The 27,093-nt window shown below is 51.4% G+C and overlaps 2 protein-coding genes across 3 annotated transcripts in view; one reads left to right on the top strand and one right to left on the bottom strand.

Annotated features, from left to right (window-relative positions):
* Positions 1–943: 943 nt before the first annotated feature.
* On the bottom strand, positions 944–5,830 carry UBALD1 (UBA like domain containing 1). Its single transcript, XM_070413077.1, has 3 exons — positions 5,613–5,830; positions 2,277–2,339; positions 944–2,023 (listed from the first exon to the last, which is right to left on the bottom strand). The coding sequence occupies exons 1-3, from the start codon at positions 5,730–5,732 to the stop codon at positions 1,670–1,672; spliced, it is 537 nt and encodes a 178-aa protein (XP_070269178.1). The 5' UTR covers positions 5,733–5,830; the 3' UTR covers positions 944–1,669.
* A 7,070-nt stretch (positions 5,831–12,900) lies between these two features.
* The window catches only part of MGRN1 (mahogunin ring finger 1), a 48,969-nt gene continuing 34,776 nt past the window's right edge, over positions 12,901–27,093 (top strand). For both annotated transcript variants that reach the window (XM_070413074.1, XM_070413073.1), the window contains exon 1: positions 12,901–13,124. In XM_070413074.1, the coding sequence (XP_070269175.1) occupies positions 13,037–13,124 (88 nt within the window). In that variant the 5' untranslated portion in view covers positions 12,901–13,036. The remainder of the gene's footprint in view (positions 13,125–27,093) is intronic.

Raw genomic sequence — 27,093 nt, 5'->3', positions numbered from 1 at the left:
CATCCCAGGTGGGCTTCGTCAAGAGCCTGTCCAGGACAAGCGGGTCGAGACAGAGCTGGGCCGTGGCATCCTCATTGGGAAGCACAGCCCCATCCCTGGGAGCGAGAGGACTGATGGTGGTGAGTCGCAAGGCCTGTCAGGCAGAGGCCTTCCGAAACAGAAGAAACTCCCGCCAGGCGCAACCCACGTAGGGCTGCGGTGCCCAGACGGGCTGGGCACTGGGCTGCTCCCCGATTAGGGTGTGCTGTCTGCTGGTGAGGAACTGCAGAGGGCCCCAGGCACCCTCCCCCCAGTGTGGGTAGCCCAGGGCAGTGTGGAGCATCAGGCTTTTCCTTGGGGCTAGAATAGGTACCTGCCCCAGCCCAGTTCAGAAGCAGCCCAGATCCACTGCCTGTCACCCCCGAGTGGCCTGTCTCCTTACTGACCAATGGTTTGAGCACTGATTGGACTCTGCCCCAGCCTGGTCCTGTCCCTAGCCCTCACTGGCTCTGCATTTAAGCCTGTGGACTACAGGCACTGTGGCCGGCGCCTCCCCAGGGGAAGGCCCTGCCCCACCCAGCAAGTTTGCTGGAGGTTGGGCTTGAGGGTCCAGCCCACAGCGAGCCACTGGGGCCTGGAGACAGGAAGAAAGGTCTTTATGTGAAACTCCAGCAGACCGGAAGGCAGTTGTTAGCCCTGGAGGTCTGGATCCCTCTAGCCAGGAAGGGGGAAGGGTGGGCAGACAGAGGCTGGGATTCTGGGAACACAGGCCAGAAACTAACTTCATGGGAAAAGCCTTAGGTAGGGGGGAAGATTCCAGTGCATGTTGTGGATGAAAAGACAGCAACACACAGGAGCAGTGCGGGACTGGAGGGTAGCTCTCTGTTCTGGCTGGCTGTGCCCTCCCCTCAAAGAGCCAGCTGGCAGCAAAGCTTAGGATAAGAGGCAAGACCACAGAGCCTGGTGGTGGTTTGGAACTCTTTCTTCTCCTTTGTTAAAAGGGGGAAAGGAAATGGGTATGGGGTACCCCCGGGCTCTGGGCAAGGCATGCAGGCAGTCCCAGCAGGCAGGCACTGGGGGATGGGTGGGAAGAGTCCTGGAGTTTCCCACAATCCTTTTCTCTGCAGGGAATAGGAAGGCTGGCTGCTGAGTTGGGGGAGAGAAGAGGGCCCTGGGGAGGGGGACAGCGGGCAAGGGACTCAGGGCTCACTCTAACATGCAAAGTCCAGCTGCCCCATAAACTAGGTTGCTTCTTGAGTAACATACGTATAAATACACAGACACAGCCACACGCACACATGCGGAGAAGGCTCTGCATTCCCGAGGGTGGGGATCTAGGCCTGCCTGCCCCAAGGAGCTCCACGGTAGGAGCGCAAGTCTCCGGTAGGAGCCAGGCAAGTCTCCGAAGCCTCCTGAGGTGGGGTGAGTCCTCTGGGAAAGACTGTTTGGTCTCTGAAGTTCTGTCCACCAGCACCCAGATGATCTGAATCAAATCCATGCAAGCTGGGTGCTGCGTGCCTGCACTTCTGCATACTTGCAGGCAGCCTGTGTGCTGGCACAGGGGGTCCAGTCTCTCCCCTCCAGGGCTCCAGGGAATGGGGGTGCAGACAGAGGGTAAAGGGGGCCAGTGGAGATGTCTTCTCCCCCGCCCCACGGGGTCCTGGCCTCCGGGAGGGGGGAGGGGCCTCCCTTATCTCTCAGCCTCCATGGCAGGGTGGGCCCTTGGTTCTGAGGCAGCTTGTTGGGGGGCCAAGGGTGGCCAGTCTGACGCCGGGGAAGGGGGTGCCGGAGTCCACAGGGGCGGCTGCTGTGGCTGGTGGTGTTGTGGTCCCCCTGGGGGTGAAGCCATCATTGGCCAGCTGGGCGCTGCAAAGCTGCCGGTGGCACCGTGGGGCAAGTGCGGCGGGGGTGATGTGGCCGTGGCAGCCATTGGGCTGCCGCTGCCGCCACCGTGGAAGCTCTCAGAGGCCTTGAGACGGGAGAACATGGTGAGGGCATCTGGGAAGTTGGGAGGCGTTGCAGGGGTGTTGGCGGGAGTGCACATCTGTGGGGAGGAGAGCAGAGAGGGAGGGGTGAGCACTCTTTCTGGGAGACCCCAATCTCCCAATGGCTCCTAGCTGGACACACATGCTCCTTGCCCCCCAGTCCACCAGTCAGGGGCTCACAAAGGAAAGGTGCGGTGCTGAAATGGGCTGGCCTGCTACACCTGCTGGTGGCCCCTCCATGGCCAAGAGCCACTGCAGCTTAAACTGGAGACCCCTGCCATAGCTGCCCCCGAAGCCATAGGGGACACTTACCATCTGGTGGTGGTGGTGATTGTAGGGAATGTTGGTCTCCTGGAAAAAGGCGCTGAGGGCCGTCTGTGGGAAGAAAAGCCCAAGCTTAACTCTCAGACCCCTGCCCGACCCTGCTGCTACCTCCTTCCTTCCCAGGCTCTCTGGGAGTTGATGCCACCTTGGGCCTGTCACCACTTGAGCCTTACCACCTCCCAAGGAGGCACCTGGGACCCGTGGGTAGGTATGGTGGGTGGTGAAGACCCTCATGAATGTCTGCCACCTGGGCACCAGGTGCCTCCAATCTGCACATACCTGGTGTCAGCACTGTGACTTGGGTGGCAGGTAGCACCCTGGTCAGTCTCACGGGGAAAGGCCTCCCAGAGACCTCAGCCCAACTATCACCAACTCCGTGGGTGGTAAGCCCCTACTCTTCTCTGAGCCTGTTTCCTCATCTCTGAGCCAAGGCCCCTAGATGTCAAGTCTGTGATCCATCTGTCCCTCTCCTTGGCTGACCGAGGAACTCCACCCTTGTCTGGGCCTCAGTTTTTTTCCACAAAGAGACTGAACTAGGTGGCTTCCAAGTTCCCTCCCTTGCAACAGTAACCTCCTAAGATCTGTGGTTCCAGCTGGGAGACCCAGAATTAAGTAGGATGGTCTTGGTTTGCACTCCCTGCCCCGCTCACCTGAGTCTCCAGCAGAATATTCTCAAGGTGACAGAGCAGGAGGATGGCAGAGGTGGGGTTTACACCCAGGACTGTGAGGAAAGGGGGATGAGAGCTGGCCTGGGTCAGACCAGCTCATCTGGAGGCCCTGGGGACTGGAGTGAGGGGGCTCCAGTGTTGGCCTCTAAGAGCCCCCAGGGAGGTGCTGGCATTTGGTGTGTCCTGGCTCAGCCCCTGCAGGAGGGCGTCAAAGAAAATAAGGAAACCAGCTGCTCTTGCGAAAGTGCTTGGTGAGGGAACCCGTCAAGTGTGTGAAGGGTCTGGCAGGCTCTGCCAAGTCCCAGGCCCAGCTCTAAGCAGCCCCTGCCATTCTCATTCTTCCCATCACCACCCCCTCAGATTGGCCTTCTCACAGCTCTACGCTGCCCATCCCCTCCCCCGCCCCTAACATACCCAGAAACCCAACCTGGCTCCCAAGGGTTTCCCTGGGGTTTTTGTAGTTTTCTTAAAGTAAAATCAAATGATTATTCTGGGCATTTCCTGCTGAAAAACCCCACCTGTGTCACCAAATAGGGTGTGGGAGCTAGGGGAAGGCAAGTACTAGTCTCTAAGCACCTCCTCATGACCCCCAGCCCCACCCATGGAGCCCCAGGGACACACCCAAACCATTCTTCTCCTAACAGTAGCTCCAAAGGCCACGGAGTGTGAGAATTTCAAGGAGAAACATCTGCCCCACCCTTTAAGGAAACAGAAGTTCCTCCTCCCCCTGCAGCCTCTGTCCCCATTAACACCTGAATCACAGAGAATGTGACCCAAAAAGGCAGCTTCCATAGAAGGCAGAGGGGGTTAGCCATAAAGAACCTCTCATTCACTCCCACCCTGAGACCTAAGGTTTGGTTGAGGGTTCATGACCCATTTCCACCTTAAGTGAACCTTCCTGTATTCATATCCCCGTTTTACAGATGGTGAAACTGAGGCCAGGGAACCCCAGGCACTGGGGTCCTACCCCTAGGGGGCCACTAGAGCCCCCAGTGTGCAAGCTGCTCTTGCCCCTGCTTGGGATCAGAGTTTCCCCCCCCACACACATTTCAATCCTCAAAACCATATTTTCAATTCCTGTGATCTATCAACAACAACCTACACTGCCTGAGTGACCACTACGCTATTGCCAGACTCTGAGGGCTGGACTGAGAGTGCCTGCCCACTGGACACCTGCCTGCCCAGCCCCAGGCAGGAAGGGAGCCATGTATGCAGATGTGGGACTCAAGCAAACTGCCATGAATGTGGTTTTGCAAGTTTTGCTACATCCAGCCCCAGAGACAAGTAAGCTGATTAGGGAGCTTCTTGCAGGGTGCGGCTGCCAGCCCTGAGGGTGGGGGGCTATTCACCCCTTAGAGGTCAACTTGCACCCCCAAGTTACAAAGGAAAAAACTGAGGCCAGAGAGGGGAAATGACCTTCCCAGAGAGAGAGAGCATCTTCTGGAGTGAGGGTCGCACAGTCATCAGATCTCTGGCAGGAAGCAAGGGTCCTTTGGGTGGATAGGCCACTGCCACTCCAGACCGATCCCTCCCAACCCCCAGGAAGCTCCCTTGGCTCCTGGTCCTTCCTGCAAGCCCAAACGCCTTTCCGGGGCTGGCTCCCCATGGGAACTCGGCTCTTGGGTCCCTGCTGAGCAGAGTACAACTGCCTGAGGCTGGGGCCCTTAGACCTGTGAGGAGTGGGGCTCAAGTGGCTCTGGCCTCATCCCTAGATACTACCTCGAATTATTTCTGGGGCAGCTGAGTTAGGAAAGTAGCTTCTCGGTAGCACAAGCCTGGGCACTAGCGCTCTATGGGTCAGGGAGGCCTGGGGCACGGGGCCGGTGAGGGCTGAAGCTACTGAACCGCACACCTCGCCTGCACTCTGCAGGTGGAGTCCCCTGCCAACACAGGAGGACCCCGAGACAGCACCGTACACTCGGGTGTACACGCATGGCCACTAGCTGTAACACAGCGACGTGTATGCGCACGGAGCACACACCCCGCACCCGCGCCCCAACCCGCGCCCCAGGTGAACTGCGTGTTTACACTCGCCAACATGCCCACACGCAGCGTGGCGCGTGCGTAAATACAAATGCACATGGACGTTGGCACACGCGCCTCTGGGCTGCCCACCAGGCACGCAGACCCACACACGCGGGGCGACTCCGCCCGTGGGCCCCAGGGCTCTTCAGACCCAACCCCGAGGCTCGGGGAGGGGGGACTGAAAGCGGGTAGAGCGTGTCCCGCTCGACCCAGGCCTGGGGCGTCCTCCTTCCGGCCGTCCGCCCCACTGTCTGTGTCCCGGCCCCAGTGCCGCCCCGCCCTGGCCTTAACAGGAACAAAAGTGGGGGGTCCCCGCATCCTCACCGCCCAGGAACTTAGGGTCCGAGATTCGGGGCCCCGGAGGGGGCGAGCCGCCCCTCCCGCTCACCCCGCGCGGGCGGCGTTTCCGGGGGCCGCGTAGACTCGGCCGCGCCGCCAGGCCCGACCAGCCCGCCGCGTGAGCGCGCTGGGACTCGGACCCGGGCGCGCGATCGCCGGACAGCGGGCCCAGAGCACGCCCCCTCGCACCCCGGCCCCGGCGGAGCGCGCACCGCACGTGTCCACACCGCACACGCTCCGCGGGACCGGACCCCGACCCCGGTCCCCGGCTCCCCGGCGCTCGGCCGCGCACCTCGAACTGCCAGTGGGCCGCCTGCAGCAGCTGCTTCGCCTGGTCGGCCGCACAGCCGGCCGTCAGCACGAACTGATTGATCATGACCTGGTGCTTAAGCTCATCCATGTTCACGGACATGGCGCCACCGCCGCCGCGCTGCCCGCTCCTCCGCTTCACGCGTCCACCATTAGCGAGCCGGCTCCGGCTAATACAAATATTTACTGTGCGGCTCTGACTCACCGAGCCTCGCCTGGCTCCGGGGCTGCGGGGGGCATGCTGGGAGATGTAGTCCGCCCGCGCCCGCCCGCGCTCCATCGGGGGCTGGGGGCCGAACTGTCCGACGCTGGACACCTACTGTGTGCAGAGGCGGGCCGTGACGAGAGCTGGGCATCCGCGCCCCTGCCCTGGCACTAACGGGGGTCGGCAGGCGGAGGCCACAGAGGTCTCTGTCAAGACCCTGGCGAGCTGGGATGTGGTTGGCATCCCTCTGGTGAGTGGGTGCACCCTTTAAGGGAGAGGGTCCTAGCAGTTTTGGCACAAATCAGCAGCACTAAGCCGCGAGGCCCCAGAGATCTGGCAAATAGTAGGCGCCTATATTCGTTCAGAGAATAAATAAATTTGCCCTTTAAAACTCTGCTCAAAATCACCGCCTCCAGGAAGCCTTCCAAGTCTCCCCAACACCCCGAGCGCATCGCGCACTTGGGAAGCGGGTCCCTCCCTGGCCTGGCGCTCGGTCAGGTACACAGTAGGCCCGAGCAACTTCTGGGGTTAGGTAGGAATGGCACCCTGATGGGCAGGCGAGGCTGGCAGTCTTTGTTGCCTCGGGGTTCCTTCCCTGCGACGCTCCCACTTTCCCACGCAAAATCTGGTGCTCTTTGCCGGAAATTTCGCCCTAACCTGCAGGCGCCAGGACCGCGCGGAGCCAGTTCCGGAAAAGGCCCCGAACTCCTATACCCAGAATGCTCCAGTTTATTTGCAACATACGGTCCCGAGTGACGTCAAGTGAGTGAGGCTCCGTCTCTGCCAATGGGCGACCGCAGGGTGTTAGGACCTGGCCATATAAGGTAAACAAAGCTGACCGCCCAATGCGGTGGCGTTTGGGGCGGGCCCTGAGGCTGAGCGGACCTATGTGTCACGTGGCGGGCGGGGGCGGGGCTGAAGAGCGCTGGGGTGGGGCGCTGCGAGAAGTGTTTACAGCCCTGCACGCGCCGCTTCCGGTTGACCTCTGGGTTCTACCGTCCCGGGTCCTGGGTTGGGCCAGGGGGGTGGCAAGCTCGGAACCGAGCCCGGGACGGGGAGTCGAGAAGCCCCGGGAGGCGGAGTGGCTCGGTCACCGCTCTGAATGACCTTGCCCCGGTTCCTCGCTTCCTAGGCCAGTTTCACTTGTTGGGCCCTGACTCTGTCCCGGGCTCCGATGTGACCCGGGTACAGAGAGAGAGCAAACCCAAGAGGGGTCCGCTGGTGGCGGGGCTGGGGTGGGGGCGCGTGTCAGAAACCCCAAGGACAAATGAATTGCAAGTGTGGGAAGTGCTCTCAGGAAACATGCAAGTGGTGGGTTAAAGGCCACTGAAGGGTTTTAATAGAGCTGATCCGTTATCCACATTAGAATCACTGGCTGTGGCGGCGTGGGGACCAGATGGTGACAGAGGGATCCAGTGGGCTCCGGGGATTGTCTGGATGTGTTTGGTTCTGGAGCCCGCCCCTGCCCAGGGCCTAGTCCTCAGAATTGGATTGAAATGAGGGGAGGGACTGTCTCACACTGGGGCGGGTGCCCTCCCCTCCCCCAGAGGGGGGGAGTAGAGACTTGCAGTGCTTTCTCTGCGGTGCTTTTCCTGGATCCCTCAACCCTTCCAGAGGTTGACTTTGGCGAGTGGGAGGAGGATGGGGAGTTGTGAGGGACAGGGGAAGCTGGTATATGTGGAGGAGGGATTCGAGCCCTGCTAGAGTGGGGAGCTTGATCCATTGGCTGAAAGAGTCCCCTTCCAGTGGGTGCTTCAGCCCTGGCTGAAGTCACCTGTCCACTGGCCTTTCTTCTGTCTTATAGAGATCATTCAGTCTCCACCATTTTTCCCAAACCCTGGTGGTGCCAGGAAATCTCTGCTCTTATTAAGAATGGCCTGCCCCAACCGGTTTGGCTAGGTGGATAGAGCCTGTGGACTGAAAGGTCCCAGGTTCGATTCCAGTCAAGGGCATGTGGATAGAGCCTGTGGACTGAAAGGTCCCAGGTTCGATTCCAGTCAAGGGCATGTACCTTCGTTGCGGGCACATCTCCAGTGGGAGGTGTGCAGGAGGCAGCTGATCGATGTTTCTCATTCATCAATGTTTCTAACTCTCTATCCCTCTCTCTTCCTCTCTGTAAAAAATCAATAAAAATGTATTAAAAAAAAAAAAAAAAAGAATGGCCTGCCCTAGCCGGTTTGGTTCAGTGGATAGATGTGGGCCCACGGACTGACTGAAGGGTCCTGGGTTTGATTCTGGTAAAGGACACATGCCTTGGTTGCGGGCTCCCGGGCCCTGGTCAGGGTGCCAACCAATCGATGTGTTTCTCTCACATCGTTGTTTCTCTCTGTCTCTCCCTCTCCCTTCCACTGTCTCTAAAAATCAATGGAAAAATATTCTCAGGTGAGGACTAACAACAACAAAAAAGAATGGCTCCTCGAGCCAGTGTCTCTCAGTGGCTGAGTGTCAACCATGAAGCAAGAGTTGACTGTCTCCATTTCCAGTAGAGGGCCTGCAGTTGATGTCTAGCATCATAAACATGAATTAATGTGGGCAAAGTACGCGGCACAGGATAGGCAGCTCTGAGTATAGGTACTGTTTGTTACCACTGGGCCAGCAACAGGGCATGGTGGAAGGTGAACAAGTTCCGGAGCCAGACAAACCTGGTTGCCAGTCCTGACACTGCCACTTAATGACTCTGATGTTGGGCAAGTTCAGTTTCCTCATTTGTAGAACTGAAGGTGAGAGCCAGGAGCTCTCCCAGGACTGCTATGGAGTAATGCCAGGGAGGAGCTCAACATGGGCCTGGCATTCAGCAAACCATTTCTAGTACTCACCTCTTTGCCTCTGTCTAGTGAGTCCAAGCCCATTTTACAGATAAGGAATCTGAGGCTGGAATCCAGGACTTCTGACACTTTTTCCAGTGTTCAGGGCCCTTGAAGAAGAGCAGGCATGCAGTGAGCCAGCAGGATGTGTTTCTGGTAAGGAAGGGTGAGTGTTGGCAGGGCCTACTGGGGGCTTTTCCTGCTGAGGGAAGCAGGAAGTACCTTCCCCCACCCTCATCCAGGCACCACTCAGGTACCTGCATAGGCTTGTCCAGCCCAGACTGGGGTGGGGTAGGTGGGGCTGGCAGGAGCAAAGGTCACCCCTCGGGCCCCATACAGTCCCCCAGCTAGCTTGTTTTCCAGGAACAGCAGAGAAGTAAAAAACCTTGTTTTCAGCCAGGATCAGCCTGGCTAGAAAGTGGACTTTGGCTTTTTTAGCAGGCTCAGATGGGGCCTGCCAGCTGAGGCTAGTAGATGGGGGATGAGAAAGTAAAATGCATTTCAGGCAGTGCCCTCATCTTTTCTGAGGTCCAGAGAGGTGAGGGCCTTGCCACAGTTGGCGTAGCCAGTTCACAGAGGTGCAGGGTCCCGGCCTTCTCAGCGTCCCTTGGCCTCCTCCTCCCCACCTCCATTCTTTCGATCACTCCACAGATGTGTTTATCAGACATAGTACACTGGGTGCTTGGCTCTGGGAGCACAAGGATGAATAGTTGAGGATCCTGCCCTCTAAAAGAGGCTTGAGAAGAAGTGTAGACTTGAGGGACTCACCCCTGGAGGCCATGAACTGTGCCTAGGGCCTGTGTGTGTGTGTGTGTGTGTGTGTGTGTGTGTTTTAATCCTCACCTGAGGATTTTTTTTTTTTTTTTAGAGTGGAAGGGAGGGGGAGAGACAGAGTGAGAGAAACATTGATGTGAGAGAGACACATTGATTGGCTGCCTCCTGCACTTGCCCTGAATAGGGCCAGGGATTGAGCCTGCAACCAAGGTATATGCTCTTGATCAGAATAGAATCCAGGACCCTTCAGTCTGTGGGCCAAAGCTCTAGCCACTGAGCCAAACCCTCTCCCTCTCCCTTCCTCTCTGAAATAAAAAAATATATTTAAAAAAAGAATGCATAAATAAGTGGAACAACAAATCAATGTTTTTTTGTTTCATATGACCCAATGCTGGCTGGCTGGCTGATCTCTGTTCCCATACTCTTCCCTTTACTTGATTCTAGCCACACTGGCCTTTGAGCTCATGGATCATAATCAGCTCTGTGCTGCCTCAGAGTCTTTGTCCATGCTGTTCCCCCTGCCTGGAACCTGGCTTAATCCCCTCAGAGTTTGCCTGGTTAGCTCTTACTTATATTTCAAGTCCAGGCTTAAATGTAACCTCCTCAGAGATGCCTTCCCTCACTCCCCTATCAATAGAAGGTCTCTCCTATTATTGCATCTCAATCCATTCCCCCATAGTACCCTCCACATCTTGTATTTATATACTTCTTAATAAAGTTTTTAAAATTGATTTTAGAGACAGAGAGAAGGGAGAATCATTGATTTGTTGTTCCACTTATTTATGCATTCTTTTTTTAAATATATTTTTTATTTCAGAGAGGAAGGGAGAGAGAGATAGAAACATCAATGATGAGAGAGAATCATTGATCAGCTGCCTCCTGCACAGCCCCTACTGGGGATCGAGCCCAAAACCTGGGCATGTGCCCTTGACCAGAATCAAACCTGGGACCCTTCAGTACACAGGCCGATGCTCTATCCATTAAGGCAAACTGGCTAGGGCCACTGGTTGATTCTTATATATGCCCTAACCAGGGATTGAACCCACAACCTTGGCATATCAGGATGACACTCTAACCAACAAATGCCAGGGCCTTTAACATTTTTAGTGTCTGTTTCCTCACTATCCTCCAAGCTCCATATCTGGTGGTTTCTCCCTTTGATCCCTATTGCCTCTCTCTTTGCCTGTTACATAGTAGCTGCATGATAAATGTTTGTCGAATAAATAAGTGAATCAGTCAAGATGTTGGTAGTGGAACTAATACCAAATCAGAAAGGGACTGCCAAAAAAAGAAAAGAAAAAGAGGATTATAATGAACAACATAAACTGATGAACAAAAACAGAACCAGAGTCATAGAAACATCGAACAGACTGTAACCTATGAGGGCGGGCGGGGGTGGGGGGGGGGGCGCAGGCAGTGAGGGGGTAAGATCAACCAAAAGACTTGTATGCATGCATATGAGCAAAACCAATGGACACAGACAGTAGGGGGGTGAGGGCTTGTGCTTGGGGGTGGGGGTGGCGGGGGAGAGGTCAATGGGGGAAAAAGGACACTCATGTACTACTTTAAACAATAAAGATTTTTTTTTTTTAAAAAGGGACTGTCTCCCAGTTGGGCATGGATAAACACAGGAAAATACACTACAAATCCAAAGCTCTATTAGGAGGAATGTTTAATTAGCCAAATAAAAATGGCTCCATGGAAATGACTCCCTGACCCAGGATCCATAGGGAGGACATGCCCTGAGGGTTATTTTTTCAGTGGGAACATCAGGGTCTTCAGTACTCTCCTCCCACCCCACAAAGAGGGAGGTTGGTAAATTGAATGCAGTGTTGGTATATCTACACAATGAATCAGTGCTGGTCTATATACAAATATTATGTGATTCAACAGAAAGAAATTTAAGGGAAGAAAGATCACATGGGGTGGGGGTGTTTTCAGGCCCACCTGGGGACAAGAGATATGAAATCTGGCACACTGGAGCCTTCCTGTCTCTGAGGTGGCAGGGAAGTGTGGTGTTAAAAGACGTGGCCTGGTTCAAATTTCAGCTTTACCACTTATATACTACGTGACCTGAGTGGGGTACTTCACCTCTCCCAGCCTCACTTTTCTGTAAATTGGAAATGAAAATAGAACTGACATTAGAGAATTAAATGAGAATATGTGCAAAGCCCTCAACACAATGTCTGGAATGTAGTAGGTGCTCACTAAAAAGGGTCTTAGTTGTGGAGCAGAGAGATTTAATCAAGCTCTTCCAAGACATGGCCTCTCCCTCACAATCATCCAACTCTTTCACTTTCTTTATTCGTTTTGGCTTCCTGGTCCCCTGACAACAGAAGGTAGTGTTCTGGATTCTGGCCTCTAGAAAGGTAGAAGACTCATTTTAATGTGGATTGTGGTGAACTTACCATTTGAGACTCTTCCAGCTGCTGCCCTCCATAGTTTCTTTCTTGATACAGCAGGCTCTACTGGGGAAGTCACTTTCTTCTAGGAACCCCAGTTTCTTAACTGAAAAGTAGGTAAAAACAGCCCCATGTTTCCTGCTTACTGAGTTTTATGTAAGTCAAAAGCCAGGAGCCAGGTCCACCTGGCTCAGTGGTTGAACATTGACCTATGAACCTGGAGGTTGCAGTTGGATTCTTGGTCAGAGCACATGCACAGGTTGCAGGCTCCATCCCCAGTGCGGGGTGTGCAGGAGGCAGCCAATCAATGATTCTCTTTCATCATTGATTTTTCTGTCTCTCCCTCTCCTTTCCTCTTTAAAATCAATTTTAAAAATATGTATTTTTAAAAAGCCAGGAAAGTTCATTGCAACCAGAAAAGCTTTAATCCTGACCTTATATGCAGACCTCCCTTTTTCGTGCTTCAGTTTCTCTACCTGTAAAAAGGGGAGAGGTCTACTGCCTCTTTGGGGGGGGGGGGGGTCGCTTTAAAATTATGTGTTCAAAATAATTGTTCTGGACGTAATGTCGGAAAGATGCCTTGAATTCTGGAAAAGGATAAGTCAGGCCCTTTGCTTCCTCTGAGCACCTCTCCAGGTAAGCTTGGGGTGGCAAGAAAACGTGTGCCCTCTGCTGGCCGGGACAGGAGATAAACCCTGGGAAGCGGGGAGAACCATGGTGGCTCAGGGAGACATTTCAGAGAGGGGTAAATGGAAGGGGGATAAATAGAAGGGTCTACATGTGAACAGATTACTAGGAGGCTAAAGAGCTACAACGTTGGTGCAGTGCTTCGAATGCAGAGGGAAGGACAACTCGCGTTGCGGGTGATGGTTGCGCCTCTCTGGATTCTGATCCATTTGGTTTGTCCCGGAGCGCTTGTCAACAACTTCAGAGGACCCGGGCGAGGAGCATCCTGGGAAATGTAGTTGATAGGCGCGCTCTCCGCGCCGCAGCCCGGTGCCCTCGGAGGCGAGGGGACTCCATTTCCCGAGGTGCCTGGGTCGGGGGCGGAGGGCTGCCGTAGCGTCAGCCCGGCCGAGTCGGGGGTGGGGGCTCGGAGGCTGAGGCTTCCGCGGCCGTGGGCTGGCGTCCGTGCGGCCTGCTCCTGGCCATGTCAGCGTGAAGACGCCGCTGCTGCCGCCCCCATCCTACTCGGTCCTGGCCGGCCCGGCCCGCTGTGACCATGGGCTCCATCCTGAGCCGACGCATTGCGGGCGTGGAGGACATCGACATTCAGGCGAACTCGGCCTATCGCTATCCCCCGAAGTGCGGTGAGTGGCGGACTCGGGCGCCGACGGCGTGGCGTGGCGCGGACTTGGCGGCCGGCGGGACTGGCGAGGCGCGCCGGTGCGGGGCCCTCCGCGCCGGGGTCGGCTGGGAGCTCTACTGGGTTCCCGGCCTTGCCTGCCGTCTTCCTGCCCGGAGCTCCGCGCGCCCTCGACCCGGCCCCCGGGGCGTGCGTGGGGTCCCGGACGGACCTCCTCGTCCAGGCTGGGTGACCTTGGGTCAGTCACGTCGCCCTGAGGGCCTCGGCTCCTGGTCTGCACCCTGGGGAGACCCTCGGGGACTTGCTAGGGCCCGGATGAGGTTTCGGGCGCGACGCTGCCAAGGGGTTAGCACTGTGCCCGGCGCTTCGCTTGTGCTTACAAAGTGGTCATTGTCATGAAGATTGACATCACACCATCGCCGGTTTGGGCTCTCTTTGGTGACTTGGTGCGAAGACCCAGGCAGGGTTCAGGACGCTCTCTATCCCATATGGACAGAGACGTAGCTCTCCTGGGACTCCTGGCGCCTGTGGATGGTGGGGAGATGATTCTAACCGCCGGGGAAGAGGCTGGGAGTCTTTTTGGAGAACAGGAGAATGGTGGGAGGGGACCTCTGGGTTCTCTGGTCTCCTTTTTTTGTGACGAGGGACCTGAGCCACCAGGGAGGGTGTGACTTTCCGGAGGACTCGGGGAGGGATTGGAAGCACATCTGGGACCAGGAATCCGGCTCCCAGATGAGCTGTTCCTGCTCTGTTCTGGTGCCTTTAATAAGAAGTGTGGCCTGACCCAGAACTTTGGCCCCAGTTCCTTATTGTCCTTCTCCTCATCTGGTCATTTGCCATGGAAAGAGAAGAAAGAGGATAGGGAGTTTGGACAACATGGGGACGTCCATGTGTGGTCCTCTGACCCTGGCTTCTGAAGCATCTGATCTGATGTGATCTTCTAGGCCTCACAGCTGGCCTGTGGGCACAGTTCCCAGGCCCTGCTTCAGACCTGCCTGGGCCTAGGAACCTGCATTTATAACCTATAGTCTATTGTCCGCTCAAGTTTGAGAACTGCCCTGCCCTGATTTGGGAAGGTGAAAGAAGTGGAGTGTCTGGAGCTACTGGATATAAAGAGGGTGGATATGGATTTAGGACAGTCAGAAGGAGATGCAATCACAGCCGGGCAGAAGGTACTGTTGCCTACTAGTTGGGCAGTTCCCCATGCCTGCTTGTGTCCCAGGCACAAAGGCAGGGCAGCCCAGCCTGGTTTGGGGGACCCCCTGGAGGCTCTATGGGCTGACTTCCCCAGATCTGATGGAGCAGCTGTTGAAGTCATCCTTTTCATCGCTTATGTTCTTCCAGCCTGTCTTTAGCCGAGTGACCTTAGGCAAGTTGCTTCGGCCCCTGGGTCACAGTTTCCTCATCTGTAAAATGGGCTGATCCTTGTACAGTACTCAGAACAGTGCCTCACACCTAAGAACCCTCGAAAAGTATTAGCTGCTATAATGGCTTAAGAAGGAAATACGGTGATTAGCTCAGACCCTAATAGCAGTTAGCAGTGGTGTGGCAGAGATACAAAAAAGCTTAATGTGGTGCCAGGCTTGTGTGGTTCAGTGGTCATGGTTTGATTCCTGGTCAGGGCACATACCTAGGTTTCAGGCTAATCCCCAGTAGGGGGCATGCAGGAGGCAGCTGATCAGTGATTCTTTCATCATTGATGTTTCTATCTCTCTCCCTCTCCCTTCCACTCTCTGAAATCAATAAAAAACATATATATATATATTTTAAAAAGTTTAATGTGGCACCTGGGACCAGAGCAAACTTGATGTCCCTTCACTTGGGCCTTTTTTTTGTTTGTTAATCCTCACCCGAGGATATTTTTTCCATTGATTTTTAGAGAGAGTGGAAGGGAAGGGGAGAGACAGACAGACACATATCGATTGGTTGCCTCCTGCACGCGCCCCTACCAGGACTGGGGATTGAGCCTGCAGCTGAGGTACTTGCCATGGACACGAATCAAACCCGAGATTTTTCAGTCCACTAGCTGATGCTCTATTCACTGAGCCAAAGTGACTAGGGCTTCTCTTGGACCTCTGGACAAAGCCACAAATACAGGCATTTGCAGCACCATTTTCAGGTTCTGCGTGGCAGACCTTGCTAATCACTCAGGACACTCTTTCCAGCTGAGCCTGGACTTGGTTTCAGAATCCACCAATGAACACCCAAGTCAGCTACAACTAGTAGATTGGTACTGGCACCCAGGTGAATGCCATGGACCACCTTGGTTTTGCTGCCAGTGACTGCAGTGTTTGGGGCCTGTCCAGTCCAAAGCTGTCCTTTCTGCTTCTTTGTCCCTTGCTTGGAGAGGGTCAGTTGGAGGCAGAGGGGATCTTAGCAGTACTTTAGTATGTGTTCCTAGCAGTAGACTGGGGACTACAGGAGCATTTGAGATGATTTTAGCAGGTTCCCCAAAGGATCTTTCAATTGATTTATTTTTTTTTTAATTATTATTATTATTTTTAAATATATTTTTATTGATTTCAGAGAGGAAGGGAGAGGGAGAGAGAAATAGGAACATTAATGATGAGAGAATCATTGATCGGCTGCCTTCTGCACGCCCCACACTGGGGATGGAGTCCACAACCTGGGCATGTGCCCTGACTGGGAATCAAACCATGACCTTCTGGTTCAGAGGTTGATGTTCAACCACTGAGCCACAGCAGCTGGGCTCAGTTGTTTTAATGAGAAAGTTGTTACCTTTTCAGGTCTCTGCCATTTTGTTGATTATACAAGGAGAAGGAATCCTTGGTGCTAATATTTTTTAAACATCTCTAACTGTCCAGTTTTTCACTAAGCTTTATTAAGATCTTAGTAGTCAGGTGCACAGATTCGTGCACATTGAAAGGAAATTAATTAGAAGAAATATTTTAATATCACTATTTGCCCTTTTTCTTTTTTTATATATTTTATTGATTTTTTACAGAGAGGAAGGGAGAGAGATAGAGAGTTAGAAACATCAATGAGAGAGAAACATCGACCAGCTGCCTCCTGCACATCTCCTACTGGGGATGTGCCCGCAACCCAGGTACATGCCCTTGACCGGAATCGAACTTGGGACCTTTCAGTCCGCAGGCCGACGCTCTATCCACTGAGCCAAACCGGTTTCGGCTGCTCTTTTTCTATAATAGAAATGTCAACTAAATTCACGATTGACAATGACAGATCAAAACACACGTGAGTGATTGGTACCAGCAAGAGCTTTATATGTATCGCACATGTGTGAGTCAACTTAGCCTTTTATAGAATAAACTCGCTTAATTAGACCTGCTTTCTGATTTAGCTAAACTTTTTCCAGCCCAGTGAAGCACCCCAACTTCTCTTTTAGGTAATTGTCAGCAACACAGCAGTAAATATCAATACGAAGCAGATTATTATTGTAGATCACACAGGGAGAACAAATGGTAAAATATTTAACTGCAGCAGTGTTTGACTATATCAGGGGTCCTTAAACTACGGCCCGCGGGCCACATGCAAATACAAATATTGTATTTGTTTCCATTTTGTTTTTTTACTTCAAAATAAGATATGTGCAGTGTGCATAGGAATTTGTTCATAGTTGTTTTTTAAACTATAGTCTGGCCCTCCAACGGTCTGAGGGACAGTGAACTGGCCCCCTGTTTAAAAAGTTTAAGGACCCCTGGACTGTATTCTGTGCAATGAGAAAACCTGAAGTCATTTTCAAGGTCCACCATTTTTTACTTCTTTTCATTCAGGTCAAGTTTCTAAACTTTCTAAATTTCCGTTTTCCGGCTAATGAAAAGAAAATAGGATTCTACCGAGTCTCCTATCTACTTACTCCAGGACTTCTGTGAGGATCAACTGAGATGAGGCATGGGAACATGCTTCACAGACATTTGGTTAAAGTGTAAAATGTTTGCACCTGGCTATAAAGCAAGTCCTGTTCCTGGGCTGGAGAAACTGCAAGGAGGCTAATTGTTAGGGAGAGGAAGCTGGGCATTGCTATATGACATCATTACCGGTGCCCACAGTGACTGTTTCCAGGCTGGGCTGAGCATTGTGCCGCATTTTGTGCCATGGGGTCTTGGTAGCATTGGCTGCGATTTGGTGGGGTGTCACTCCAGGATGGTGGAGGGGCCTGTGTCCCACTTGGGCGAAGCCGAGTGTTGCTTTGTTGATGCCAGGTCTGCGGTGCTGTTCCTTTGTAAATGGCCAGTGTGTGTCACAGCAGCTCCTGCATTGAGGGTCTTCCCCCTGATGGTCAGTGCCTGTCATAGCGACCGGTCGGATGGTTGGAGGGATACTTAGCATATTAGCCTTTTATATATATATAAAATATATATGTGTGTGTGTGTGTATACACACACACACACACACAGTGGGGCCTTGACTTAGGAGTTTAATTCGTTCTGAGACCGAGCTCGTTAAGGAGCTCGTTAAGGAGCTCGTTAACTCAAATTACTCTATCAACTCAATGCAAAAAATTGGCCGAAAGACAGCTGGTATCTCAAAAAACTCGTTAGTCGGGACACTCATAAGTCAAGGCCCCACTTTTTATATATATATATATATATATATATATATATATATATATGAATGATATATATGATACATATTCATATATATGATATATATGAATGATAATTGGTAATTGGGCCTGGCTGGCATGGCTCAGCATCAACCTATGAACCAGGAAGTTCAATTCCCAGTGTGGGATCATTGATGTTTTTCTCTCTCACTCCCTCTCTAAAAATCAATAAAAAAATATTTTTAAAAATTATACACACACACACACACACACTCACACTCACACACTCTCTAGAGTCCCGTTGCATGAAATTTGTGCACGGGTGTGGTCCCTAGGCCTGGCTGGTGTTCAAAGCACGAGTGTCTCACTTGGAAGGGCAGGTCCCAGCTGACCCCTGGGCGCTGGGAAGCACCTGGGCCCCTGGGCCTCCATGCATCCCCCTCCGCCTGAGTCACAGCGCCTGAGCCCCCACACAGAGATATGGTGAGCGCGACTGGACACCATGGTCCAGGGCGTAGCATGGGCCTCTGGGCTGCCCAGTGGCGCCGCACAGAAGCCTGGAAGGCAGCACCCTCTCTGCCAGCCAGCCTTGCAGGTGGGCTCCTGCGCAAACCCACAGGGAGCCTGACTGGCCCCTGCGGTCCCGGCGGCTACAGCCCGGCTCACCCAGAAAAGGCCGCACAGGTGTGGGGCCGGCTCCTTGTGGGCGCCTGGCACCTGAGCACAGGGGCTTCCCTGGCATGCGAGCCCTGGTGTCCCCAGGGGAGGGTAGTAGGGGGAGTGAGCTCAGCGGACACCCTGCATTCTCACCACACCTCCGTCCCTGTCACCCCCGCCCCCAGGTAGCCAGCGAGAGGTCGCAGCATGTTGCCGACGCCCGCCAGGTTCTGCACTGCCCCCTGGTGGTTAGTGCACATCATAATGAGTGGTCGAACTCCTGGCCGAACTCCCGGTTGAGGGGACAATTTGCATATTAGGCTTTTATTATATAGGACTAGAGGCCTGGTGCACAAAATTTGTGCGGGGGGGAGGGGCGGTCCCTCAGTCCGACCTGCACCCTCTCCAATCTGGGAGCTGCAGTCTGACCTCCCTCTGCAGGAGGCAACCAGGCTGATCGGGGAAGGCACTACCCCCATCACCCCACTGCTGCTGCCACTGCTGGCCGCCGCAGCCACCAAGGTGTTTTCATCATCACGGACTCCAGTCCCTTCACCACAAAAAAATGACAACTTTCTTTAGGCATTTTCAAGATGTCTCTTTCATAGGATATGACATTTCTTTCTTTCTTTTTTTTTTTTATCCTCACCTGATGATATTTTTCCATTGATGTTTAGAGAGCGTAGAAGAGGGAAAGACCTCACCACGCATGCAGTCCCCTCCTGCCCACCTGCGTGCGCAGCCTCCTCCTGAGTGGTCATGATGTTACAGTGTCCCGGAGGCCCCCCGCAGGGGGCTGGGACTTGCGCCTGACCCGTGTAGCACTGGCTGCCACGTTGTATCGGCTAGGGTACATACAAGATTTTATTAGTTGTCCATAAATGTGCTCCTGTGTGTTGTGTCTCCGCTCCAGCCTGCCCCCAGCCCCAGTCTCTTTGTGTGTTGTGTCTCCACTCTAGCCCACCCCCAGCCCCAGCCTCCCCGTGGCCACTGGGGTGGGGGCGGCACGCAGTCCCCTCCCGCCCATCTGCGCATGCAGCTCCTCCTGAGCGGTCATGATGCTTGGCTAATTAGCATATTCCCTGTTTATATAGATAGATATATATTTTAAAAACATATAATTGGGCCCTGGTTGGATTGCTCAGTTGGTTAGAGCATCGTCCTGATATACAAGGGTATGGTTTTGATCTCCAGTCAGGGTACATATAAGAAGCAACCAATGAGCCCTGGACGGTGTTGCTCAGTGGTTGGAGCATCGTCCCATGCACTGAAATGTTGTGGGTTTGATTCCTGGTCAGGGCATGTGCCCAGGTTGCAGGTTCAGTCCCTAGTTGGGGCTCATTCAGGAGGTAACCAATCTCTCTCTCTCTCTCTCTCTCTCTCTCTCTCTTCCTCTCTTCCTCCCCCTTCCTCCCTCCCTCCATCTCTTTCTGAAAACCAATAAAAATTATTTTTAGCCCTGGGCGGTTTGGCTCAGTGGATAGAGCATCGGCCTGTGGACTGAAAGGTCCCAAGTTTGATTCCAGTCAAGGGGACATGGGCTCGATCCCCAGTGAGGGCGGGGGGGGGGGGGGGGGGGGCGGGGGAGGGTGCAGGAAGCAGCCGATCAATTATTCTCTCTCATCATTGATGTTTCTATCTCTCCCTCTCCCTTCCTCTCTGAAATCAATAAAAATATATTTTTAAAAGGCCTCTTTAAAAAAATTATTTTTAAAAAAGGAAGCAACCAATGAATGCATCAATAAGTGGAACAACAAACTGATGTTTATCTCCCTTCCTCTCTAAAATCAATCAATAACAATTAAGGAAAGAAGATATAATTGACATATGACATTGTGTATCTTTGAGGTATACAGTGTGATTATTTGATATATGTATATATTGGGAAATGATTACCACAATAGGCTAGTTAACACATTTATCACCTCAGTTACTTTTGTATGTGTGTGGTGAGAAATTTTAAGATCTCCTGTTCAATTTTCTTTTGCTTCTGGACTTTCAGTGTGCATTGCAACAGTACTTAGCTTGAATTTAATAACATTTGATTTGTTTTCATTGTATTTCTTTTCTTTTTTAAATATTTTTTTTATTGATTTCAGAGGGGAAGGGAGAGGGAGAAAGAGATAGAAACATCAATGATGAGAGAGAATCACTAATTGGCTGCCTCCTGCGCGCCCCACACTGGGGATCGAGCCCACAACCTGGGCATGTGCCCTTGGCCGGAATCGAACCTGGGATCCTTCAGTCCATAGGCCAACGCTGTATCCACTGAGCCAAACTGGCTAGGGCTCTTAATAGTGTTTTTTGAGGAGCAAAAGTTTTACATCTTGGTGAAGGTCAACATTGATTCTTTTAATGGTTAATGTTTTTGTAGTTGCACCTAAGAGATCTTTGTCTAGCCCAAGGTCACAAAGATCTCCTATTTTCCCCCCTAGAAGTTCTATAATTTCAGCTCATACATTTAGCTCTGTGATCCATTTGGAGTTAATAGTTTTCATATATCGTTGGGGTAAAGATCTAAGGTCATTTTTTTTTTTTGCATATGAATATTCAGTTATTTCAACACTATTTGTTGAAAAGAATTTTCCCCCCATCAAATTGCTTTTGCACCTTTGTCAAAAAATTAGTTGTCCATAAATGTGAGATTTTATTTCTGCACTCCCTTGCCCTAGCCAAGGGTCAAAGCAGGTGTTAGGTCACCACATTCAAGCACTTAAGAGAAGTTTGTGTCCACCAGTGGAAGAGAGCCTGGGGCGCAGTAGGTGCACACATGGAGTGCCTGGCCATGGACGGCTCCTGCCACAGCTATTTCTCCTACTGCTGTTGTTACTGTTAATTATGTCTCAGAGCTTTACTTGCTGCCCTGTCCAGGTGTTTAAGGGAGGTCATGCTGGGACAGATCACCCCAGAGAAGAGTCAGAAGGAGGGGCAGTCAGCCTTGTGACCCACAGCCTGGGGAGTGGAGGGGCGGGGCAGGGCGATCTAACCCTTTTGTAATCAGGTGTGTGTACTTTCAGAGCATTTCACCTCTATTATCTTCTTGGAGCTTTGCCATGTCCTTGTGACACCAGACTTTTATTCTCTTTAGTGGAGGAACTAGAAATCAGATTGAGCTCTTTGTTGCACAGCCCCTGGGCCTGGTGCACAATAGACGTTTAATACATGCTTGTGCAAATTTATTATTACAGAAAGTGACCCCCATCTCCCTAGTGTGCCAGCTGCTCAAGCAGACTGTGTTGTGTCTTATTCTGTGGGGTGTCAGGTCGGGGCTCAGGAATTCTGGGTCTGCGCCCACGTAATGGAGGGGCCCAAGGTGGGTGTGAGGAGACTTGTGGTGTGTGCTTTTGTGTTCAGGTTGAAACATCTATCTGACCACATTCCATGCTGGTGTTGGTTTATCTTTTCCAGGGCAGGCAGGGCCTTGCTGACTCTGATTTATTTGGTGCCTGAAAGAAAAAACTGAGGCAGGTGTTCTAGATGAGGGAGGATGCTTGTGTGACTAAGGGTGTCCTTTGTCACTAGGGGCATTCTGGTTCCACGAGCCATCACTATCCAGGGAGAGTGAACTTGCACTCTGAGACCCAAATGTTGGTGGCAGTGGGATGGGGGTGGGAAGAGGGGGCTCCACCTGCACACAGGGTTTCACCTCCCCGTTCAAAGACCTGGACCATCATTGTTGGCATCAGGACATTCACCTTCTCTAAATGTCACCTGTGCCATTCACATAAGAACTAGTTCTGTGCTTCTGCTCCTGTCAACTTGGTTTGGAGTTTGTTGTAAGAGCTGTATAACTGAGCTGTATTTTCCAATCTTCAGTGGTTAAAATTCAGGTAAACACAATAAGAAAACAACAGCAACAAAAAGCTTTTAAGTTGGCCATGACGGGGTAAGGGACTTATAACCTACTTCCCTGAAGAAGAAGCAGAGGATGGCTTGGGTTTGGAAGCCTGCCATGGCATGTGGACCCTGCGGCTCCCTGGGCTGAGGTTTGTCAGGTCTTGATTTTTGGGTGTCGCCCACCCTCGGGGGTTTGAGAGGACCCTGGAGCTTTGCATGTTTGTCTCTGAGGTCCCACTCAGTTCCATGCGTGTGGCAGAGGACCTTTCATAGTTTCTTTGGGAATTGTTGAGAAATTGTCATTTCTGATTCAATAACCTGGCATTATGTCATCTCCTGCCAGCTTTGCTCTCCCTGGGCTTTGTTGAACTTTCACATCAGCCCTGCCATATTTGCAGGCATGTACAGAACCTTTCTTGGCCCTTTGAAATTGTGTTCTCTGAAGGCCTGCAAGCCTGGCAGTTAAAGAAAGCCCGAGTTAGTGTTGGTGTGGCCAGATGACCAAGGGGGCCTTTTACCCCATGCCACGAAAGTGGCTGCTGTGCTGCCCAGGATAAAAGGGGTGTGTGTGTGCGCTTTCTTCCTCATAGTTGGGGTGGCCTTTACAGTGTTTACAACTCACCATGTTGAAGTAGTGGTCCCATGAAGCCCCCTGGTGCCCCTTCACAATCTTCTTCCTCCCTGGGAAACCCCTTTCTGATCTTAAAGAGGTGGAGGTGAGTTTGGCCTATTTTTAAATTTGATATAAACAGAACTGAACACTCTCCCTCCACATTTGACGATGAGAGGCCCTGTACACAGTTCATGGGTGGTAGCTGGTTTCCTCTCATTGTTACGTGATCTTCCAGTTGATGCTTCATTCATGTGGAGGGGTGCTGGGGAAATTCCTGGTTTGGTCTCTTATGCAGAATGTGCCATGGACATGCTTGTGACTGGCTTTGGTGTCCATGAGTCTGATTTCTTTGGGTTCGTTTTTTTTTTTCCAGGTTTGTTAATTGTGGTAAAATACACATAAATAATTACTATCTTTACTGTTTTTGAGTGCACAGCTCAGTGGCCCTCTGGGCACATTTGTGGCATCAGCAGCTTTTACGGTTTCATGGAGCAATTGAACCAGTGCTCACACCCACCGGCTGAGCACCAGAGTTCCGTTGACTCTCTGTTCTCACCAATACGGCTAGTATCATGGTGTGTTTTATTTGTTGCTTTCCTTTTTATTTTTAGCCAGGGATTTCTCATTGTAGTTGTAATTTACTTTTTCCTGATGACTAATGAGGTTGGGCACCTTTTTATAAATTGCCATTCATCTCTCCCTCTTTTTGTTAGGGGCCTGGTGACATCTTTTGCATATATTTTATATTGGATTACCTCTTTTTTTTCTCCCTGAAAGGAGTACTTCCCCAAGTGCTTTTTTTTTACATTTTAAATTCTTTGGAAATTGGCTATTGCTACGGTGTTTGTGGAAATTAGCTTAGGCAAGAAATGGAATGCGTTGGAAAGGTGTGTGTGTGGGTGTCCTCTGGAACCCAAGGGTGTCCTCTGGAATCAAGAAGTGGAAACTGTCAGATCCTTTTCCACTCTGGCCTCAGCATCATGTTGCTGTGACATTCGTAAAGCCTCCTGCCACCCACCAGGGGCCCTCCAGTTCCACAGTCCACTTCCATGGAGAAGACAGTCTGGTTATTGGCTCAGCACGGTCAGGTGTTCACCTTGGCCAACCAGTTGTATCCAGGGGGCGAGGGCCATGTGCTCTGGTGGTAGCTGGGGCCCACCCCTATGGATGGTGGAGGCTGTTTCCAGAAAAGGGGTTTAAGCTGGGGAGGATCCCCGCCTCCCTACAGGTGGCTACAACAAATTATGGAAACTCAAGAGAACCAAAATCTTTGCTTAGTGCTCCCTCTTGCTGGAGGCTGAGAGCTTCTAAAATCGTCCTGCTGTGGTTTTTTTGTGTTTTTTTGTTTTTTTAAATATATTTTTATTGATTTCAGAGAGGAAGAGAGAGGGAGAGAGAGACAAAAATATCCACGATGAGAGAGAATCATGGTGGATTGGCTGCCTCCTGCAAGTCCCCCACTGGTGATCAAGCCCACAATCTGGGCATGCGCCCTTGACCGGAATCAAACCTAGAACCTTTCAGTTTTCAGTTTTCTTTTGTAAATGATGGTCATCACACACATGTGTACTACACACACATTTGAAAGTGGAATGGACAAAACAAAAGGGAAACCCAGAAGTCTGCTTGGCTTGCTCTCTGGCCCAAAGGGAAGTCCTTGCCCACCCTCCACTGGCCATCACCGAGACAGCCATTAACTAACTGGTGGCCTTGTGGCTTTGATTTTCGTCATCTCTAGAATATGATGAAATGTGTGTCCTTCTGCATCCTGGTGTCTAAAGGGAAACAGGGCCCATGTTTGGGAATGCTGGTAGCCTCTTGGGAAGGCCCTCTCACTCTTTGTTTTGGTAGCTGTTCACGTCCTGGCCATCCAGATCACCTGGGCACCTGTAAGTAGGGCAGAGTCTGGATCCCTTGGACAGAGAGGAGGCAAACCATTTGAGCTTCAGTTCCCCTCGACTGGTGAGAGGAAGAAGGGGACAGGGGCATGAATTTGTTTTAGCCATCATGTTTGAGGATGGCCCACTGAGGCTCTGAGGCTGTGGCATCCTGGAGTGTGCCACATTGCTGGGGCTCTAGGCAGAAATCATGGCCTCTGGTAGGCCCTCTAAGTGTGGCCACAGAAGGATGTTCTGATCTGGAGGCCTTTGCACGTGGTTCATTGTGTGTGAACAGCCACTCTTTGTGACCAGAGATGACATCACTGACCATGGGTCACCATCCTTGTGTTGCGGAGCGGAGGCACCTGGTGTGCACAGGGCTGAGACACGGTGAGCTTGGAGTCAGCAGTTTTGAGCCCAGATATACCATCAACACCTTGGTGACTTCCCAGTGCAATTTCCCACATGGAAAGTGGGGACAGGGCCCGGCCAGAGTGGCTCAGTCGGTTGAGCGTCATTCTGTGTTCTGTGCACCAAAAGGTTGCTAGTTCGATTCCTGGTCAGGGCTCATGCCTGGGTTGTGGGTTTGATCCCTGGTTGGCAAGTGAACAGAAGGCAACTGATAGATGTTTCTCTCTAACACCAATGTTTCTCTCTCTCTCTCTCTCTCTCTCTCTCTCTCTTTCTCCCCTCCCCCCCCCCCCTTTCTTTCAGGTGAGGATTAAAAGAAAAAAAAATGAAAGAGAGACAGAGAGAGAGAGAGAGAGAGAAAGGATCTGTCCCTCTTGATGGGTTCTGTGGGAAGGCCGGGCTAGGGCACTGCCTCAGGGGCATAGAGGAGGAGCTGGTGATGTGGTGGTGGCTTCTGTTCTCTTTTCACCTTTATGTCTTCCTTCTGTTTCTCTCCTCAGTCGCCTTTTCTTTTTCTTTTTAAAGATATTTTTATTGATTTCAGGGAGGAAAGGAGAGGGAGAGAGAGATAGAAAACATTAATGATGAGAGAGAATCATGGATTGGCTGCTTTCTGCATGCCCCCTTCTGGGGATCGAGCTCACAACCCGGGCATGTGCCCTGACTGGGAATTGAACCGTGACCTCCTGGTTCATAGGTCAATGCTCAACCACTGAGCAACACCGGCTGGGCCGCCTTTTCTTATTTCCCTTTTTCCCTCTTCATAGCTGTGCCTGCTCCTTTTGGTCAAAAAGTTTGTACACACACATAGACACACAATATGCACACAACACACACACACCATACACACATAGATACAGACATGCACCCGCAAGCACAACACATATACATATATCTGTATACAGATGTATCTATACTATGCACAATACTCTTATACACACATGCACACACATACATAATGCATGCACACTTGGGAACTGCTACCAGTTCCCTGTGATGCACACATTTGTCCTCTAAAAGTTCCTTTTTTTAAAAATGTGAGCATTTGAAAAACATATAGAGAAGTATAGAATGTCCTTCATTCAGAATTCAGTTAGCATTTTCCATATTGTTGTCTCCTTCTTTCGCACTTTTACCCCATCTTGGACCTGCCACTCCCTTCCCATGTTTGGTTCATTCTTCTCTGTGTGTCGATGTTCCAGGTCTGAGCTCTGGGGCTGCTCTATGAAGTTTCCAAACTCCTCTGTGTGAGTCGTGTTTGCTTTGGACTGCTGTGTGCTCACAGGCAGAGAGTGGTCCCCTCTTGTTACTGCCGCAGTGTTTGTCCATTTCCCTGTTGAGGAACATGTAGAGTGGTTGCAACTTTTTATGCTTGAAAGTCTTTTATTGGTCACCGTATTGTATGTCTCTGCAACCAAAATATGTACATAAATTGAAATGAGAGTTTTAAAAGAATTTTTCTTCTGGTTTGAGTGGGCATTATAAATACCCAATTGATCAAAACAACACAAATATAACAGTTTTTATAATAACAAACATAAATATTAAAAAGTATTAGACATGTATCTCTTAAGTGGATAGGTTACTTTTCCCCCAATTAACTCGTAGTCACAGTTGAATATACGTAGCCTGCTGCTGGAATGAGACAAATCAGTGTCAGTTCTAGTTCTGTTTTTCATTTTAAGTTGAGAAACCTTGTTCACATGAATCAGTAGATGGGAGTCAACAGGGGTTTGATAGAACAGTAGCATCTAATTCCACATTATTTGCTGACAAATTCAAAGATCACATAAAGATCTAATACCAAAAAATTGTTGCTGATTTATAAAGTGATAGCTTGATCAAGTTCTCTCCAGTTCCTAATAACAGCTTTATTGAGATAAGATTCACATACCCTTTTAAATGTACAGTTCATTGGTTTTTCCAGAACATGGTTCCAGTTTTGTGATATTACAACCACTGTTGTAACACATATCCTTGTCCCATGTCTTCAATCTTTTTAAAAATAATTTTTCCTGCTTTAAAGTTTAATTATAGAAAATGTATA

The sequence above is a fragment of the Myotis yumanensis genome, unplaced genomic scaffold (assembly GCF_028538775.1).
Source record: "Myotis yumanensis isolate MYYU_CA2020_CCGP unplaced genomic scaffold, mMyoYum1.0.hap1 SCAF_4, whole genome shotgun sequence".
Classification (NCBI taxonomy): domain Eukaryota; kingdom Metazoa; phylum Chordata; class Mammalia; order Chiroptera; family Vespertilionidae; genus Myotis; species Myotis yumanensis.
Note: the sequence above shows the minus strand (reverse complement) of the source record. Positions and strands in the feature narration are given on the sequence as shown.

Coding starts and splice junctions, on each gene's coding strand:
- UBALD1 (XM_070413077.1), bottom strand. CDS start 5,732: ATGTCCGTGAACATGGATGAGCTTAAGCACCAGGTCATGATCAATCAG. Junction 2,340..5,612: donor CGGCCCACTGGCAGTTCGAG/GTGCGCGGCCGA, acceptor TTCTTCCCACAG/ACGGCCCTCAGCGCCTTTTT. Junction 2,024..2,276: donor ATCACCACCACCACCAGATG/GTAAGTGTCCCC, acceptor TCCTCCCCACAG/ATGTGCACTCCCGCCAACAC.